The sequence below is a fragment of the Antedon mediterranea genome, chromosome 3 (assembly GCF_964355755.1).
Source record: "Antedon mediterranea chromosome 3, ecAntMedi1.1, whole genome shotgun sequence".
Taxonomy (NCBI): Eukaryota; Metazoa; Echinodermata; class Crinoidea; order Comatulida; family Antedonidae; genus Antedon; species Antedon mediterranea.
Genome location: NC_092672.1, coordinates 1911137 through 1932895, shown reverse-complemented (window position 1 = coordinate 1932895; position 21759 = coordinate 1911137). Strand labels below are relative to the sequence as shown.

Below are 21759 nucleotides of genomic sequence, written 5' to 3'. Positions count from 1 at the left end.
TTTATGGTTTGACAGACATGTGATGGACAGAAACAGGAACTAAATTAATTTAATATAGGTCCTATCACGTTAAATCAGTTAATTATTACCGGGTAACATTTCTGTTTAAACAAGCCCAAGCGGAACCGCTATTTACTTTGTAAATTAAAAGTTGGATAGGATATAATATAGTTTGATAATTAATCAAACGTTTTTGCATTGGTTGGGTGAATTACCTATCAGTTAGGCTGGGTAAATTGGTTGAGTGGATAGGCTGAATTACCTATCAGTTAGGCCTGGTAAAAACCCACTTGGGACACCTTACTTTTCTTGATAAATTATGATTGAAAAACAATAAAATGTTCTACATACATTTAAATAATTAATAGGCAGTAGTCAGCCTCTTATTATTAATTGGAATGCTAAAGGCAACTGTAATATTATTATATTGGTCCAAAGAAATCAAATCAAAGTTGTATTAATGTATATGAGAAACAGTTAATAAATTTACATTGATAAGAACATTTGTTTTGATAACAAGGTGGGAAATGATATAATTTATAGTAATATTTGATTTTTATTTCAACAAAGTGTTTAAACATGATTTTGTTTCAGTTTTATATTAAAATATTTGTTTATACTCGTAACGAAATATTGGCATTTGTGAGAAGATCTGCTGATGTATTTGTTTCTCAATTATGTACTTTTTTTTTTTTTATTGTTTAATATTTTTAATTTTTCTGTTAATTAATAATTCTTTAAATTTGTTGTCATTGCAGGTAGAGGACGCTATGTTAATGATAGATAAAACGACCAACAGACACAGAGGTAAGGTCAAATAATAATTACGATTATTAATGATAAACAACACAGTTAAATATCAAAACGTCTTGTCTTGATATTTCACTACAGTCAACTTTTCCAATGCCAGATTCTCTAGAAACTGAAAACTCTCCTAAAACCATTTCTCCCAAATTATTGTTGTCGTTAAATTCACATTCTGAACAAACAAGAAGAAAACCAGCTCAAAGGTGTCCAAGATTAGGATCTCATTAGTGAAAATATTAAATATTACTACATATAATATTTTTTGTTTTATATTATACTGGCCCACTTAAGACACACTCGGCCCATGACAGGAATCAATGGCGCAAAATAGCAGAACGTGCTATTTATAATAATGATGAAGCTTGTTAATGTATATTATTGATAAAAATATATACACCATCAAAATAAATACCAATAACTATATGAAAATAAGTTACGATTGTTGACAAAAATAAATTAGATCTGGTTGGTTACTCTTTGGTATTAAAGGATAGGAGTAAATTACATTCAATATTATTACTGTCACCATCAGTAAAATTATACCTGGATCCCACAGTATTATACTATGATTAAACCATTCCCCACGGAAGAGTCGTTAATTTTTAGTTGCTCAATATAATAATTAGATTTCTCTATCACAAAAGATTTTGCTTGAAGTTAGGATCAAAATGGATCTTGTAAATCTTCAAATCATAGCATCATAGATCGTACATAACCGTATATTATTAGTGTGTTCTCAAGACATCTTCAAAAACTAGTTATGTATTGTATTACAGTTTTCACATTTGTAGTACATTTGTATGTTTTAAAATAATTGCTGAAAGCTATCAAACAACATACAAACAGGCAAAAGTAATTCCTATTTTATTATTTTTATTCTATATCTTTTATTGCCCCATTTTGTTTTGCGCCAATAATATAACAATTTCCAGAATTGTTTAAAACTCTCTTTTTATTGTCTGCATTGTATCTACTGAATGCCGTTATGATATAGATCATTTAACGGGGTCATTTTTGTTTTATTTGAGCTGCTTTTTTGTACATTGATTCTTAGACAATGAATGCTGGGATAGCAAGCTGTTTCACTCAATACCATACTGTGATTCTTATAGCGTGCATAACATTCAAAACAATGCCACGTTGCATGTAATATATTCTAGGCTAGAGATACATTGTGTATTCCAATTAAGCATAGTACGTATGTATGATTGTAATGACCACAAGGCCATTCTCAGATGGCCCAGCCTAGAATTCTCACCCTGTGTCTCACACTCTTGAAGATATTGGACGTAATGTTCCATGGCTTAAATAGTGATTACTGCAGTAAAGAATAGCAGGCACACAATGTCATTAAATTCATAATTACATTGCTTATTTATCTAATCACAGTGTGTATAATGAATATTTTACATCCCACTCTACTTAATGTAAATAGAATATATAATAGGCCTATAATAATAGTTCAAGAAAAAAGTGCACTTAGGATAGATACATCACTACAGTACAACCCTAACAATATAATACTAAAAGCTATCCATCATACAGTATACATTATGCTCTATAGTTTGGATAATTGCAAGTAAATTGTCATAATTGTTACCAAGAAAAGTATATAATTTGCATAAAATAAAATGAGAAACTAATTGGACATCTGCCCTGAACATTATTTTGAAACAGAATACGGTATGTAAAAGATCTTAATAAACTGTTTAGAGGGAAACCAAATTGGTGGAATTTTTAAGTAGGTCCTACATGGGTTGATATGAAAATGTGTTTTTTTGTCTTTTCAAGGGGTTTTATAATCTCAATGTAGTTTAAAAATAACATTTGTACATCAGAAACGATAGTTCTGTGATAAAAAGAATTGCTTTTGAGTGAGCTGTCAGAACTGACCTTAGAAGTTGGCTCTTCAAATTAGCATAAATGAACGCGTAAGTAACCGAATGACTCGGTAATGAAACAAATGAAAAATGCAATATAACTAACTTCGTTCCGTGTCGTCCTACTAAGATGCTTCATTATGGATTTATCAGTCCAACGAATTGATCATAATTTGTCGCGTCCAATCACAAACACGGACGTGTGTGATTGACGTTTAAAATCAGGAATTGCCGTCGAGAAGGCTACGTATTATTCTGCTTTTGACGTGAAATATTATACCAACATAATGAACGCAAAATAAGTCAGATGGCTATATTAGTGGGCTTGTAATACTTTGTTTGTTCTCTTTTAATTAAAAATAAATTAAATACCGTTGATGTTGTATTGGTATATAGTTGCAAAACAATAATTTGTAACATAACTAATAAAGTAAACAGAGGGAGGTAGAACAATCGTTATAAGATCTCTTTTAATTAAAACTAAACTAAATACCATTGATGTACAGTCAACTCTCCAAATACTGGATACCTTTGGGCCGGCCAAATAAGTCTGGTTTTCCAGAAAGTCTGGTATTCGGAATGTGTTTTTAATGGTAAAAATAAATTTGGGACCTTTTGGTCCTCAAAAAAAGTCTGGTATTGGGAGAGTTTCTGGTTTTCAGAGAGTCCGGTATTGGGAGAGTTGACTGTATTATAGTTATTTCAGAAACAACAGTCAATTTGCATCATAATAACTAATTAGTAAACAGAGGGAGGTAGAACAATCATTATAAGGTCTTTTATCAAATATGATAAAAGATCTTAACAATTATTACTAGCAGCATTTTTTAATTGCGCCCAGAAAACAATTATGTGATATGTAATTGTCTCGTAATTTACTTTCTTTTGTCATTTTATGTTTATCTCACTTTCATACATACAATTGTTTTATTTTGTCATTCGGAATAAAGCAAACAGATAATTGCATTGTACTTGGCTTTTTTTATTGATCAGGGATGGTACTTGGAAAATAAGGATTCATGTTTGTATTTGAATATAAGATTGTTACGTTAATATGCAAATTTTACTAGACTTTAAAAAGTTATAAAGCAAATGTTTAATTTAGCATACATCTTGAATTTTAATTATTCCTAAATATCTGCAATTTTAATTGAAACCATCCATGTATGATTATTATATTTTTACTTTATTTATTTTACTTCATTTATTTATTATTGTATGAAACATAGTAATCCAAAATAGTACTATTATTACTACTATAAGTATATATACATAAATATTATAATATATAAATCCAAAGGCAAATTACTGAAAAAAAATGACAATGCTGTGGGTATCAGTGACTGGATCTCAATGGAGATACAAAAATAAAGCGAAAAGCTAAATATATATACTGTATATATAAAATTGAAAAAAATTCATCTCCTTTCCAAAATATTTTTGAAATCAAATTTTCGTTTTTCATGAAGGTGAGAATAAACGTTGAAACTTACCAACGTTTTGTGCGTTAGCATCGCACTTTCTCAAGGTAGTGGTGTCAGTTTATGCTGTGTATATAAGTACTACAAAACAACAACAAATTTACAAAATCTCGGAGCTGCACATAAATTTTTATTTTTTTATTTATTTTGGCATATTATAACATAGATATCCAATGTGTGCAAGAAGCAGAAAAAAAAAATTGTATGTACAGAATTTCTAAACAGCTCACAAAAATCATCAACACACAAAACATTGTCAATCAAGTAAATGAAGAATATTTTGACTGAATATAGCATTTGTTTAATAATATACCTGTAACTTAGGTTTATAAGAAATTATTAAAACACACTTAAGATACAACATGCAATTATACAAAATGATATTATGTAATCAAACAATGCATCTAAGTGCTTCTTATTACAATCTCATTACATTCACATAGGATCTCTACTAAAGACAATCATTGTAATAATGTCATGCTGTCACTTAAAAGGAACAAATCAGAAATGTTCTCCATGTTAAGTTCTGTCTACACTATCAAACTGTATGTGCCAACAAAATTGGATGTACCCATATATGGACATGATGATGTCATATCACTACCATATTTGGGAATATCACTACCCATATTTGGGAACATCACACTTTTTTTGTCAAACTAGTTTGATAATGTAGACAGAGCTTTAGACAAATGTCCATCAGATTGTCACCATGTCAAAGGTCAACATGTCAAAGGTCTTACCCATCCTTTTATGGCTAGAGGTCAATCTCATTCCTGTTAAAATAAATATATGAACTGCTAATAAACTGTTAATATTATACAGTGCTTCCCTGTTTTAAACATCCTGGATCCACCCTGGGTACTATGACAACCAATCCAGCTTTGCGTATTTCTGCTCAAATTTAATTCCATTATTAATTTCAAACTTAATGTTGAATATTCATAATTAGGCATATTTCTAACTATGAATGCGTAATTATTTATATTCATAATAATACATATTCATAATAATACATAATCCATATTCATTTAATTTATTAATTTACTCTTTTGACTGGATTGCAAAATTATGAACATTCATAATTATGCATATATTATGCATATTCATATTTAGATGGATATGCGAGAAACATTTTTTTAATCTACAAAAAAAATTACATATTTTAGGAAATAACTGTAAAATTGTCTTTATAATAATATTCAAGCTGTAATTTAAATAATTTGATGCAAATCCATTCTATAGTCGTCTATTTTCGTCTACATATAAATGTAATTTTCAAGCGAAATTATAAAACAATTTTTCAAAAAAGCAAAATTTATCCGGACATGTCATTAATGATTTATTTCTAACAAGGTGGCATTTATTTCTTGAAAGTTTCAATCATTTATTTATCCTATACTTTCTTTCTCTCATCATCCATGGCTGACATACATTATGAATCTTCTAACTGCTTTGAATTTTGTCTCTTCATCTTAAACCTTTCTTTACACTACTCTGCTGTCAGTGCTGTAGTCATAAGAAATAAAACGGTGCAGTTTTTGAAAGGAACAGTCTCTGTTCAAGCCACTGGGTTGTCAAAGACCTCTGTGAAAAAGTGGTCAGGTTCAAACCTTACCAACCGTACTGGTGGCTATGGCCCTGGCAGTATTTAGATAAATGTTGCCTTCATCATTCAAATTTTGTATTTTCTTTGTAATTTGTCATTTCTCTTTCTAATGGTACTGATAGATAAAAAGTATAAAAAAAATGCGGTTTAAGTTAAGTCCTGATTATTGCTAAGTTCTTAGCTGTAAAATGTAACTTATAAAATTTAAAAATGTAAATGCCAATATTGTGTGTAAAGGAACACCTTATTAATACCTGCCTTCATCTTAAAGTAAACAAAAAATATTTTTTAAATACCATATCATCAATATACTGTAGTTATACCATATTTATGGAAACTTGTCCTGATTTCTAAAATTAAAACAAAATTAATTTAGTTGAAGAATGTTCAATAATTGTCAAGAATTGCCAAAAGAGTAGTTTGGCATGGATTTGATCACATCACCTTTATTAAAAAAAATTCTCTTATTAATAACTGCTCTATCATACTTATATGCAAATTGTCTTTAGGCCCTTAACATTCCATCTAAAACAAAGGAAATCTTTGCATGCCTCCATTTTTGGTTTCACATTACATTTGATACATCATTAGAACTTCTACCTTGTTTGTGTTTTGCTTATCTGCAGTTTTGACCAGGAAGTTTGTCAGTGAAATGAGATGAATCCATTTTTAATGATTTGTAAATGTTGACCTATTACCTGTCTTGAAGTGGTGTGCTGTTGCCTTTTGTTAGAAGATAGTAAACAAATCAATTTAAATGCTGGATATGTTTCAGTATCTTTGAGCCATAACTTTGTTTTTCTTGTTTGATGAAATCTAGAACAAAAAAAGTTTGAAGAATGAAAGTTAAAGAAGTAGGAATCAACGTAAACTTGAGTAGTTTGGACTTCTCCCTTGGTTCTCATGTAGATTTCTTTCTTGTGACTGCTTTGTGGCTTTGTGGCAAGAATCTTTAAGAGAATTCATTTAAATAACATATAATTTACAGCAATATGTGTTCAAAATTGCATGTAGTGAAAAATATATCCAGTTTTTATGAATCTAAGCAACATGAAGAAATATAAAAATAAAAAAACTTTAGTAAATAATAATTTTGTTCAATTTATTATTTTATATTATCTAAAATTTGGTTGTCACCAAATTTTAGAATATTATTCTGATCCATATCATATTTTTTTACATTGTTTGCCAGTTATTCAGAGATAAATCATATCAAATAAAATATTCCACCAAAAATTGTCAGGCATTTGATGAATAGCAAACTGCCTTAAGATGCTGTGACATGTTTCAAGAATACTATTCTCATCATCGGAGCTGAAATCAACGCCTATTTTCAGAGATATCAGTAAATATTGTTTGAAAATCTGTTTTCAAGAATATTTCTAGATAATATATTTCTAATTTATAATATGATCACGTATATTGATACAAACATGGTGTGAAAACATGCATTAATGTCGTTAGTATGTGGTATATTAATCATTGTCTATTCATTAATGTTCTACTCCTGGCCATAAATAAATTATAATATTAAATATCATTCGTAACACTCAATTAATAAAATAAAAAATATTCTACGTTGAATATTAACTACATTTTATTTTTATTGCTTTGTTCATGTATCCATTTAGCATGTTCACTTCAGTATATCACTTTATTTTTATTTATTTTATCTTGTGAAGACACCTTCAGTATTGATGGTCTGGTGGACCTAATAAACTGGGCGGTTTAGAGTTTTTTTAAAATATTTCTTTAGAATTAATACTTTATATAATTATCTGCATCAAAAAGTGCTTGATACAAAAAAGACCAATATAGATTTATTTATACAGTCAACTCTCCAAATACCGGACACCTTTGGACTGGCTGGTTTTCTGGAAAGTCTGGTATTCAGAATGTGTTTTTAATGGTAAAAATGAATTTTGGACCTTTTGGACTTCAAGAAAAGTCTGGTTTTCGTCGAGTTTCTGGTTTTCAGAGAGTCCTGTATTGGGAGAGTTGAATGTATATTTCTTTAGTTTTGTTTATATTTTTGGAAGGTGGGACGGAAATAAAGCTAATTAAATTGTATCTTTAAGTACGTTATAGGTAGTTCATTTCTTTACTTTTCTAATATTTTATCTAGATCTAAAACATTTTATCTTGCCGAAAATATTTGTAAATAACATTTTAAGTAAGGGAATCGATTTAAAACCTTTATCAATTTCAAAGGAATGGTTGAATGAACGGTAATATAAAAATGAAATTTAGATTAATTACTGTTAATATACCTAGATATTAATTGATTTTATATACTTTTTCATAGTAATCTATTTATTATTTCATGGTATGAAGACTTATTGATTTTGTTGTGGGAAATTTAAAGCTAGAAGGCATACTAATTAACATTTTCAATTTTTATATTAAAATATTATTCTTTTATAGTCACGATACAGGTAAGATTGTATTATAGTATAAAAAATATTGATAATAATTTGGTTTTGGTTCCAAAAAAATTTATAATTTACAAGGAGGCAATTATTATTAGTAGGCTCTTACTCCATCACTGCTATAAACTCCATTAGGATCAGACATTGTGTAGTAGACGACGTAGTTTTATATGTGAAAAAAACGTGGGTGTACAATTTTAGATGGGTCAGAGAATGAATTTTGTAGAAGATGACACAATTTTAGATGCAACAAGTGTGAATTATAGAGTGCAATGTTAGATGCAAAACAGCATTGTGGGTCAGAGAGTTAATTTTGTAGCAGACGACGCAATTGTAGATGTAACCCAGCAGAGAGTGAATTTTAGCATGCAATGTTAGATGCAAACCAGCATTGGGGGTCAGAGAGTGAATTTTGTAGCAGACGACGCAATTTTAGATGTAACTCAGCAGAGAGTGAATTTTAGCATGCAATGTTAGATGCAAAACAGCATTGTGGGTCAGAGAGTTAATTTTGTAGCAGACGACGCAATTTTAGATGTAACCCAGCAGAGAGTGAATTTTAGCATGTAATGTTAGATGCAAAACAGCATTGGGGGTCAGAGAGTGAATTTTGTAGCAGACGACGCAATTTTAGATGTAACCCAGCAGAGAGAGCAGATGACTTGGTTTGCAGATGTTATCATTTTGCACAGTAGGTTGTGCATTGCGCTCTGCACTATAATGTTTGTTGTAGGTTATTGCTGCTCTGAGGCCTAGAGCTATGTGTAACAGTTCCTCATTATTACAATGCTGTTAAGTACATGTGTTTTTAAAGGATATATGTACTGGAAAATGAAGAAAGACTAAAATAATTGATAGAAATTAAAAATGATATGTTAGTATAGTATTAAGTCATTTTCATTGCAACAACATAGAAATTGATTCCTGCGATGTCTGCAATTATATACTACTTTGCGTGAAAGATCCATTATTTCAATGAACGACGGACGGCACATACAATGAATCTCTGTAATTGTTTTTGAATTGAAGATTTCAACAATCGATTCAAAAAGCACTCTTGTGTATAAAATTAGCTCATAGCTGTTTTAATTACGCAGTGGTATAGTGCTTTTTGTAGTCTCATTATTTGACCCATTTAGACTTTTTTTTTCATTATTTTTAATTATCTAGAGTAAAGGAAAATGATTATTTTCTGTGTTATTTTTGGTATTACTTTCTATTAGATCATGCTTTCAATTATAAATTATATTATCACTAAGTTTAAGTTTATACAGTGCAAATTATATTATAATATTAATAAATATTAATAAATATTAATTATAATAATATTGTGTAGCATTCGGTAACATGATATTAATTTTATTTTAAACATAGATTAAAGAATTTGATTGGACAACTCTTTCTTGTTTTTTTACTTTTACCTAGCTGTGATATGGTTAAAGAATATTCTGCCTTATGAAATGATTTGAACACATGAATATAAGGAAGGCAGGGGTCTTTGCCGCCGCTTTTACTTAAGTGAGATCCAAAAATAGTAGAATAATGATGGGGTAGTTAGCAATACCTGCAATACTTAGGCAAATGTTGACTTGTGCAAGTTATTGTTTGTACATGAGATGCCTTTATGACCGTGACAATGCAAAATACAGTGCAGTACCTCATAGCGTCGTTTGCTGTTTGCCGACGAGTGGCAGCCATGTTTGTTGAAGAATAGCGGCCATGTTTGATGTACGTGACATAGAGTGCTTGTACACCTCTAATTTCTCTTCAAAATCAAACATAATGAAAGTTTTCGTTGATGGATTAATTTTAATTCAAAGCTCAGAATCGACAAAAACTCAATTTCCGGAAAATGTCTTTTACAGTAAAAGATTATTAATAGTATCTTTATTATTCATATTTTGAAATAATAAGATTGGCATACCAAAGGGATTTGAACCTATCACCTTCGGCATACTTTTGATGTGCTCTACTTTTATACCCTAGTTCTTTTTTAATGTTTTTTTCTGATTATTTTTGGAATTTCTAGATTTTTTCTGAAAAAGGAGATATTTTTGGAAATATCATCAATCTAGGAAAATATATTTTTATTTCTATTAAATTTAGGTTCACATTTTACTTTTGTATTATTTATATAGATATATATACCCATATCAAGTCCGCCTTAATCTGACATCATTGCTCTAATGACATTATTTGAATAGCAGAATCGTAATCATCTTATTTTAGTCACTTTCCAACAGTATTATCATTATTGTTAATTCTTTATTTTTATATTATTATTTTTTTCATATTTTAATATTTTCTTTTTATAGTTATATATGAATGTGCATTAGATTGAAATTTAGCCTTTCGTTTTATCCTTTAAAATTCAATCAATATATTTACATTGCTTAGAAAAGTTCATTTGTTTTTCTGTGTTCGTCATTAAACCCTCTCTCAGATTTTCTAACATGTGTTACAATGACACGCAAATAATGGACTTTTGCAATTGTCCAACATTGTTGCAAGAGCACGGATCAATTGTTGTGTCCATCGCAAAGTGCTACAAAAACCGATATTTCTTGATTTGTTTGTTTAACGCAGTTTCAATAATGCGTAGTATGTGAATGGTCATCTTAATTGGTTTGTCCATTTGGTGAACAAAAACCAACAAACTATCACACTCCTTATTAAAACCTGATTCATGTTCGTGCTTGTGTCTTTATCTTTATACGTCCGTGACTATATAGGTACATAGTATTTAAAATCATTTCTAAGATGTTCAGGTATAATCATGTTGTTCTGTCGTGTTGCTATCAAGAATAGTATTTCAGTTACCACTATCTTCACATTAACACACAAGGTTTTCAAGATTATTTTATTGCAGTTACTGCAGTAACTACTTTTTGTACTCTTTAACCTGTTTGTACAATTATTTAGCAAGCTTTTTTCTGGGTAATCATACACCCTGTTTATTGCAGTGACTCCTACTTTGAAAACAAAAATTTAAACCTTTACAGCAGTAAAGAATGTAGTTACTGCAGTAAAAATGTAGTTTACTGCAGTAAAATAATGTTGACCCGCCCCCTTATCTAATGACTTTAGTGTTGCATTTTACTGTACAAATCTCTTGCATTGTGAATCGTTTTAAATTAAATTGAAGGTGTTAAAGGTGAGAGAATTAATTTCAACAACTCTTCACGGATATCATAATATATAAACAGGAAATACTTGTTATACAATTAGGTAAGACTTGATATGCTATGGTCATTTTAAGTAAAGGTATTATTCCTTGGTACAATACTTGCTTTATCTTTTACTTCCTTCAGTGTTTTTGTCACCTGTGTTCTGTTTTCAAGTATTGTGGAGTAGGTGTTACGGTGCTTAAGTATCAATCTCACTTTTAGAAAGTCAAAATGATCCTCTCTACATCATGTGCCAATGTTTCTTATTGTCTGATGCAACTTTAATGAGTCTGGAAAGCAAGCCCAACTGCGGATCAACGATTTTGAAATATGGGGCAGAGAGCCTAAAAATTATGAAAATTAAAGGATGCATTGTCCTTCTGAAAAAATAGTTATTGAAACTTTCAATTTTATATCTAACAATATAATTTAGGTATGAGAAGAAGTTAACATTTGTAGGTCGATACTGTTTATCCAATGCGTTGATTAAACATTGTTGCACACTCACATCTGTATGGTTTTACTGCAAAAGAATAAAAGAGAATTTAATGTTGACGTCAATTTTTACATTGTTGGTTGAAACAGAATGTGGCATCGTACAGTTTGTTTGAATATACACCTGTTTGCACAAGTGGATTGTAAATACTTGTTTTACATTTGCCATTGCTATGTGGATTAGTTGGTAGAATGGCTATTGTCAGCCATGCTATTTGTAAACATGCATGCATACACGCAATCTAGCCTTTTCTTGTTTCTCACCAAGACTATTGCATGATTAAATTTGTTATAAACTTATACAATATGTTTTATGGTATTTACAAGAGAAACTGTCTACACAATCAAACTTTATGTGACAAAAAAAGTGATGTGCGAATATATTGACACCATGATGTCATATCACTACCATATTTAGGCATATCACACTTTTTTTTCAAAGAAGTTTGATAGTGTAGACAGAGCTTTAATAAAGATCAATCGTGTAAACACTTTTAAAATCATAAAAAATATATTTTCATCCAATCAATGTATAGCATAAATTATTCTCTATTTTCGTCCATGACTAAATATCACACATCGTCTTTCTTAGGGGAAATTTATAAATCTTTTCTCTCTTGGATATTGCAGTTTCAAACTTCATTTTCCTATAGGCTATTCATGTGTGGTTAATGTAAAAGTAAATACACGTCCATTATGCGAAAGTGTTAATGTTTGCAATAAATAGAATGAATGATCATCATCCAGTCAATGAAGCGAGGTCAAAGCCTTTCTCTTTGTTTCTCAATTCAATGGTGTTTGCTTTTAGACTGGAGGTCGCTCTACAGAATGTAATATGTTTTATAATTAATCTTGCTAAAAACTATAGCCAGAAAAAAGACATGACCCAGACAAATATGAACTACAGAAATGAGATTTAAGTGTTTTACCTCTAGGCCCACTTTGTATATCGCTCTTCTTTGAATTCCCTCCTAACAGCAGCCAATATAGGGTGGTTCTAACCTTGCTAATATTGTTTTGCCGAAGGCTAAGCTTGTATTTGAAGGGGTAATTAAAATACCTCATTCACCTGCTAAACGGTTTGACGGTTTTTATATTTTTACATTAGGCATTTAAAAAAATATATATTTTTATTAATGAAATATGTCGAGGATATTCAATCCAGTAAACATTAATTTTAAAAGCTATAGTATATTTAAATTTCAATGAAGTTTTGTTTTGGTGAAAAATGTTACTAAACATTTTGTGAGATAGAATCCTTGATTATTAAAGCAATTTTTTTAATTTGTGTTGGAATGCATATAGTTACATAATATTTGATTAATCAATTTAATTAAACCAGATTTTTCATTAAGTTTAGAATATAGGGATTAGTGAGAAGGAACACATTAATTAGTTGAAAAAGGTCAAATTCGGGTTGAAAGCAATCTGTTTCCATCAAATCAACGCATCTGTCATTTTGAAGACCTATACAAAAATCAACATCCCAAACAATTTGAGTCTTGGAACAGTTGACCTCTCTTCCTTCATCAATTAATGCAACTCTCTTCTTGTATTACATAATTAAAACGAAGAATATTTTGGTTAAATGCTACTTGATTCTATTAGAACGGCAGGCTCGCTAAAACAGCCATGCACAAATATGATTTTCTCAGCATGCCTGCAGCGTTCGCAAGGTAAACGTTGTTTTCTCTCTGCCTCATTAAACTTTGCTGCTTTCTTAGATAGTTGTGCTATTTAAAAATGACAATCGTTCACAAAGATTCTCTCACATAGTACAATGAACTGACTGTCTTTAAATTTCACAAAATCCAACATCAATCCTACTAAAATTTCTTTTTTTTTTGGTTGAAATAATGAAAATGTATTGGATTGGTTTAATAATAAAAAATTGCGCTATACATTAAAATAACAAATGATATTAAAATGTAATGGTTTGATGGATTGAATTTGAATCACTTCTTTCAAATGACAAGTTGGTATTGTGTAAAACAAACTGTTTTTTTCAAATTTATTTTATAAAAAATATTGGATAAGTGAATATTTTTTCTTTTTTTTCTTGATCTTATTTTCACACCATTTTTTTTGCGCTTTACAAATCATTATTTGAAACTTCTTTGTAAAGTAATACATTATTTTCAGCATTTAATTTTCGATTCCATAAAACTGCACAACTTGTAAAATATTAAATTTAGCATATTTCATAATTTATATTATTTTTACCTTAGTGGCACAACTAATTTATATTTTAAAACAATTTAATTTAGTAACCTAAAAATAAAATGTTGTATAATACTTTATTATTATAACATTGCGCATATTAAGTGTATGTGTGTATACTCGTTATTGTTGCGACTTTCATGTTCTGCTAAATTGCTTTTTGTTTCGTGTGCGTAGCATATTTTATTGGGCCATTTTCTTAGATATTGTTTACATTAACATAAGATATGAACAGGACTTGAAAGATAACAGTTTCTCATTTATTATATCATTTATTTTCCTCCATCCACAAATAAGATACAACCAATTTACGTTGGCAAATTGTTGTTTTCACTAAAGCTCTACATTATCAAACTTTATGTGATGTGCCAAAATATGGTGATGATATGCCAAAATATGGTAGTGATATGCCCAAATATGGTAGTGATATGCCCAAATATGGTAGTGATACAACATCATCATGTTCATATGTAGGCACATCACATTTATTTTTGTCACATAAAGTTTGATAGTAGAAACAAGGCTTAACACAGTGGCATATAGAACCATTAAATTAAATGCTATAACTGATGCTTAAAAAAATGATATAAAAACATTTCCATTTGCCGTCATTAGTACAATAATTCTGAAACATAATTATTGATTATACATTTATTAAGTACGACCTCTGGGTTGGGTAAGCACTGCTTTTAGACCAATGTGTAAGCTAAAGAAGGTGTTAAATATATTTATATTATTTTGTTATGTCATAAAGTAGAGAAGCCATTAAATGACGTTGAACCGGACACATTAGGATGTAGAATCTGCATTTATCTATGTCGGGTAATCTTGTCTGTGGTTTACTGTGGAGGTCACTTAGCTCATGAATGAGATTTAGCTTGAGGGACGCAATACAGATACAGGTTCATAGACATATAACAACATACAGCAAAGAATTGGTGATACAGAACAGGTCTAGTCTATTTTAGAATTAAATTATATCAATTAATATATATATATACACCCTGACAGTATTCACGATAAAATACAAATATTTATCTTAGAATATGAATTATAAAATAAACAAATTACTATGCAATTAAAATGCATGATAACAAAACAACAAATGCAAGGAACAATTTGCAATATATGCTATTAAATTTTACTTCATAACAAATTCTATTTTATAGTTTTTTTCAACAAATAAGATGAGATGCTAGATTCACGGAATTTTGATTTTAATACATGACAAATTTAGATACAGTACTGAGAATCCGTTAATATTATGCTATTGTGTATTGCGTGATGTGTTGAGATTACAACGACTAGTTACTAAAGTCTGCATATTTTAAATCGGACGTTCTATGATTAATGATACCTAATGTTTGTCAGCTATTTACATGTTTGCAAGAAGTATTGCATTTGTCCAATCTTATGACTTAATTTCGTTTGAATAAATTTAATCACTGGAATTACTTTTAAATAGAGTTTGACAACTGAATAAGTGAACGTTGCTAATAATTGATTAATTGGATATTGATTGATCAATTATTTTATTTAAGTTAATATTTTTTTAATTGCATTTAATGATTAAAAATAATACTTTATGTTTACAGCCCAATATGCTAAAGCCTCAGAAAAAATGATCCGTTAGATATATTGATTGATTAAATAAATTGATAGATATTGATTATACATTGATAGATACTGATTATAAATTGATAGATATTGATTATGCATTGATAGATATTGATTATACATTGATAGATATTGATTATACATTGATAGATATTGATTATACATTGATAGATATTTATTACATAAATTGATAAACATCTATTAGATAAATTGATAGATATTGATAAATTGATAGCTATTAATTTTTGTACCTTTTTATCTTTCAGGTTTTGGATTTGTAACGTTTGAAAAAGAAGAATCTGTCGAAAAAATCTGTGAACAGCAGTTCCACGAACTTAACAACAAAATGGTTAGAAAATGATGATTATGATTTTAAAATTCTTTAAGCCATACAGTTTAAATAATCATTTTCAACCCTAAATGCAAACTTTAATAATTATTAATAATAATATTTATAGCTCCATAAGTCATACAGAATTTTAAATTACATTTATACATGATATGAACATAACAAAATAGTTAGCAACTATAAAAAAATAATGTAAATGTCAGTTAGAAATATTATTTTAAAATTATTTCCTAATCCATGCAGTATTTTAAATTTTTCCATATTAAATATTATATTTTTTTGTAAAGTAAGAAAATAAAAATGACAAAAACATGAAAAATGATGGCGAACACCTGTTACGGACTTGTATTTCCTGGGGCCAATTGAAATTGGATTTATAATATATTGATCCTTCTGTTCGTTAACACTCAAAAAATGTTTTAGAAAAAACAGAATCTTTGATCCGTCATTACGCTAAGCCTATAAAGCAAGTGTTAACCGATGTCTAGTAACTAAGGAAATGTTCCATCATCATAGTAGCTTGTAGGTTGTTAATAGCTTCAGGTGCAAACATCGGTCGCTGCATTTCGCAATCCTGCATGCTACCTAGATTATTTCTTCAAATTTTAAATTTAGATTTCCGAGTTTTTGTTTTTGGATTTTCTACTTTTGTTTTGATTGGTTTACTAAACTAAGGGATAGAGAAAGTTTATTTAAATGATCATTTATTTATCATATACTAAGGGCTGCAGTTACTGCAGTAACTACATGCATGTTATACTGCAATAATGTATTACATTAGTTAAAAAAAAAAAAATCTTGCTAAATAATTGCACAAGTTAAAAAACAAACAAAATATAGTTACTGTGCAGTAACTGCAGCCAATTTGAATTAACTTTGATCTGGTCCCTAAATGAAATTTAAATTTAAAAGAAAAACAAAAAAAAAGAATTTGAAAATATTGATTATCTTTCATCATTGTTGTTATCTTCATTATCTTCTTATCATCGTCATGACATCATAATTTTCATCATGATCTTAATTGTCATGCCTTATTATCATCCTGACATCATTAAATATCACTATCAATTGATACATGTAAAATTCTGATACATATATTAATTCATGATGGTAGAAAACAAAGTCCCTTTAAAATAAAGGGTGAAAAAAGAGGATAGAATTTATGAGACTGCTGTAGGGAATATATGAACACATTGGCTGCTCAGTTGTTTGCTTGTGATATACTACTCATCTGAGTGAATAATTACTTAAAGGTGCAGTCACCACTTTTCTGCTGTCTTTATAAGCAGATTTTATTAGGGTGACGAAGAGACCTACATTACTGACGCTTTTCTGCAAAAATCTAATATATCGCAATATTTGAAAGTTTTGAAATATAAATTTGATGCGTTTCTTTCACAAATTTGTTTCATTATAATATAACTGTCTTTATATTGTTGTAATATAATGTACTAAGTGTCTGTTTATGTTTATCTTTTTAATGAATTATTCTTTTTAGGTTGAGACGAAGAAAGCGCAACCAAAGGAAGTAATGTTACCGCAACAAATGGCTAGAGGGCGAGCCATGCTCAGAGGTGTGTATGGGCCTATGTCATACCATGGTAAGTTATAGACACAGCCTAGAGAACACAAAACAAACAAAACTATCTCAAATTTGTATTATTAATAATGGTCTGTTTTATTAACATTTAATTTGAAAAAATTTCAAAAATTAATTTTTGAAAACATTGGTTGAATGACAGTAACGCATGAGTGATTTTCACTAACTTTGGAAAGGAATAGCTAACTCTATAAAAGAATAAATTTTTTTGAAATTTAAAAGATGTTCTCTAGGTTTGTCTATGCTTTGAATGGTTTGAAGTCACGGCACATTTCGCTAATCTTAATTAGCACTTTTTAATCACAATAAACGCTACCAAGGAAAGAAATCTAAATGGAAAAATAACGGATGAGTTTAAATATATAATATATGTATATTTTTCCTTGCACAAAGTTATATTCTACCCTAGAGTCAATTTTCTGCTAAAGAGGTAATTAGAAAGTGCCAATCTGGTTGCCAGATGACACCTCCCCTTCCCAATCTTCATGTTTTTTCCCCACTTTTGATTTCTTCACTTGTGGCTTTATTATATTCTGCTGCAACGTCCAAATGTCAGTGCTAGGTCAAATTCTAGACCTAACATGATGGTATTGGTAAAGACGTAATTGTGGAACTCCATCTCTAATGCGTCCGCTTGATGATAATGGTAAAGATGGACTAAAAATGGATTTCAGTTTGGTAGCACGGTGGTGTGGCATTTTAATTTTGACTAAAAAGATACTTTTTTTTTACCTAATGTGTGGTATTTTTTTTTCTTATAACTATTTTGAATAATCTACCAACTTTAAATTCAATAAAACATTCTAAACACATTATATACTGGTAACATTATTAATATGCATACAAACTTGAATATTTTTACTTTATTCAAAATGATAACACATCGACAAACTAAACCATCTTTATAAAGACCAAGAGACACGCTATAATAGTACTATGAAATCTTCTTCGCATATAATATTGCAAAAACTATACATCTAAATGATGTATTGTGTTTCTTAAAACAGATAATCTAACATATATGGTTACATACTTAAGTTTTATCAGCTCATTCCGACTGCGAGTTTTATACACTAAAAATATTCTTTCATTCGTAAAACAAACTTACATGTTTAAAATGAATTTTAATCTTTACTGTATGTTTTTAAAAAGAGCTTTATTTTATAAAATTTATATTTACCGTTTGCACAAAATTTAAGTACATTTCAACAACATAAAGTGAATTTCACCCAAATTGGCATGTAAAATATTGTAACATATGAACACGTAAAGGTATTTTCCTCGCAGTATTTTTTGTACTAAGTAATCCATTTATTTTTTACATAATTCAATTACGATTTTCCTGACGCACATTTCTAACTATTATAATTTATATAAAAATATTTTTGAAATATTGAAAAAAATCCAATGTCAAAAATAGAATTCAAAATATTTAAGCAATTTTTCTACTAATTTACGAGATAATTGCATTTTTCGCCTTGAATACATTAACCTAAAAAATTATAATTTGAATAATGCGATAATATAAAATTTTTACTTTACTTATTTTAATTTGAAAATCACAATGTATAAATTATTTATTAATTGATAAACATCACAAACTCATTGATAAGACAACAATGTTTACAAAATAAAACAATATCATCTACTGCCCTTTTATTTCTTCTGGTCATTTTCGTTTGTAGTGTTCTTACATAGTGATAGATGTGGTTAATGGTAGTTAGTAGAATTTCTATTTAAAACCCATTGTGTAGTTATTAGACTAGCTAGCTTAGATATTTTGTTTACATAGTTGGTGAGGTTTTATAGCTTAGCCTACTAATTTCCAAAGTCATTTCCTCGGTTATTTAGCGTATAATAATATTTATTTTATGATTTAATAGTCTTATTTTTGCAAATTGTTCATTCAGTATAATATATATTTATGTGTATGTTCTAGTTATTTACTAGTGAAGCTGGTAATGAACGTGTTAAGAACTGATCATGTTCTACCTTTTTATATTACACCCCACTCCTCTTGGTAAATAAGTCTTCATATCAAGTAAAGATTGCCAGTCCAGTTTTCTTATCATCAAATCTTATCTTATCCTATTCTCAATTTACCACTATTTATATATTTTCTGATTTATTTATTAGGCGGCAAATTTGAATACGGTATCAAACATGAGGTTTAACCTAGCAATGTACAGTAATTAGTCTTTAGGTTAAGAATATGCAAGATGCACAGTAGATATTACATAAACTACTACCGTATGTAGGAATCTCTTTATCCTTATTATTATTTAGAAATATTTTATAAAGATGTATTTACAAATAATTTATTAGATTATTAATTACAGTAGAATCCCTATTAAAGGACACCTTCAGGACCAAAAAAAAGTGTCTCCATAATAGAGGTGTCCCCTGAATCGGGATTTGCTGTAGTGTAACATATATCCTCTTTGTTCCTTCGCAGGAAAGTGTCTCCATAATAGAGGTGTCCCAGTGGAGGTGTTATACTGTAGTTTTCATTATGTATAATAGATTTAGGGTTTCTGGTGTTTTAATTAGGTCAGTTATCATACAGAATACATGGAATATAAGTATTAGTATGTTGTAGAATATGCAAGTTGATTGTAATATAAGATCTGTTGTAACCAAATACTAAAACAGATTTATCAACCGGATGGAATTATTTTCGGTTTAAATAAGTTAAAAGGATCTGTTACAGTCATCGTGGATTTAGATAGGCGAAAGGCAAGCACTCTTCCCCCGTGTACGCTCGCAATGAGTAATTCACGGTTTACGTGGCACGCTGGGAACTATTTCTTCAGCGAAGACAATAACTCGGAATGGTGTGTAATTATTTTAATGACAAATAACGTTATCGCAAGAAATTGAGTGATTCTGTTGGGGTTTGATTCATTTAATATTAAATCATTTCTGTTCTTTTTATCCTAGCGCCACTTTTTAGTGGATTTTTTAAGCTCTGTTTCACCAAAGTTAAATTAAGTCCAGATTACATACTTTTCCAAGAAAAAAACGTAATATAGCATATACCAGACCTTCAGTACATTCAATTATTTACATACATACTTATTATTTTATTTACAAATATTAATATTTGGCTGCACATGTAGCCTTATCAAATACAGAGAAACTTAATACAAAAAAAAAAAAAATTGTTGTTTATTGAAAAATAAAATAAAATACTGTAACAATTTCTGTGGTGCTAATAATAAATAATAAATAATAAATAATAATAATATATAATAATATATATAATAATAATAATAATATATGGTATTTATAAGGAGCGGCGTAGACATATAATGATAACTGTACTAACTAAATAGAATTACGATAAATATTACAAGCATTAAAACGATAAAAACGGCAATTTTCATCATAATCTTAATGATCGTGCATCATTATCATCCTGACATTATTTATTTATTTATTTGTTCTTTCTTTTAATTGAAATACACTTTCAATACAAATTTACTGATTTCCAAAGTGCTTCAGTAAACATATTTATAACAAAAATAAAATATAAAAGAAAAACAAAAAGAAATAAAAGAGATATAAAACTATTTACAATTGTGAAGGCAGATATCATTTGAAAGAAAAGTTACGATGAAAATTTTCCTTAAAATCAATTTATTCAATATATACCTATTAAATTGGAGAATGGTTGGTTCCAATTCGAAATATATGACATTGTTTTTGAGAACCAAGTTTGGGTTTTTCTATTTGCAGATGGGGAGATGATAGTGGATGTTGGTACGGGCCTCATCAATGGACAGTATCTAGGTACTCATCACATTTTGTTTTTCATTCTCAATTCTATGGTATAGTATAAAAAATGACGTTATTGGAGATAGGTGCATGGTTAGCAGTGCACTAGGGCCGTAGCCACCAGTATGGTTGGTAAGGTACGTTATTGGAGATAGGTGCATGGTTAGCAGTGCACTAGGGCCGTAGCCACCAGTATGGTTGGTAAGGTTTTAACCTTTTTTACAGAGGCCAATCCAGGTGCTTGAACAGAGATTGTTCCCTTTTTGTGCGAAAACCGCACCACTTTTTTCTTGTGGCTACATTACTGAGCATTATGAGTTGGTAACAT

General features: G+C 29.3%; 1 protein-coding gene across 7 annotated transcripts in view; it reads left to right on the top strand.

Moving 5' to 3' along the window:
- Positions 1 to 21759, top strand: part of LOC140044485 (RNA-binding protein Musashi homolog 2-like) — a 108817-nt gene that overhangs the window by 68042 nt on the left and 19016 nt on the right. For 5 of the 7 annotated variants that reach the window (XM_072089009.1, XM_072089010.1, XM_072089006.1 and 2 more), the window contains exons 7-10: positions 759 to 807; positions 15972 to 16054; positions 17553 to 17628; positions 21393 to 21446. In XM_072089009.1, the coding sequence (XP_071945110.1) occupies positions 759 to 807; positions 15972 to 16054; positions 17553 to 17628; positions 21393 to 21446 (262 nt within the window). The remainder of the gene's footprint in view (positions 1 to 758; positions 808 to 15971; positions 16055 to 17552; positions 17629 to 21392; positions 21447 to 21759) is intronic. The other 2 variants (XM_072089012.1, XM_072089008.1) reach the window with 1 other exon arrangement.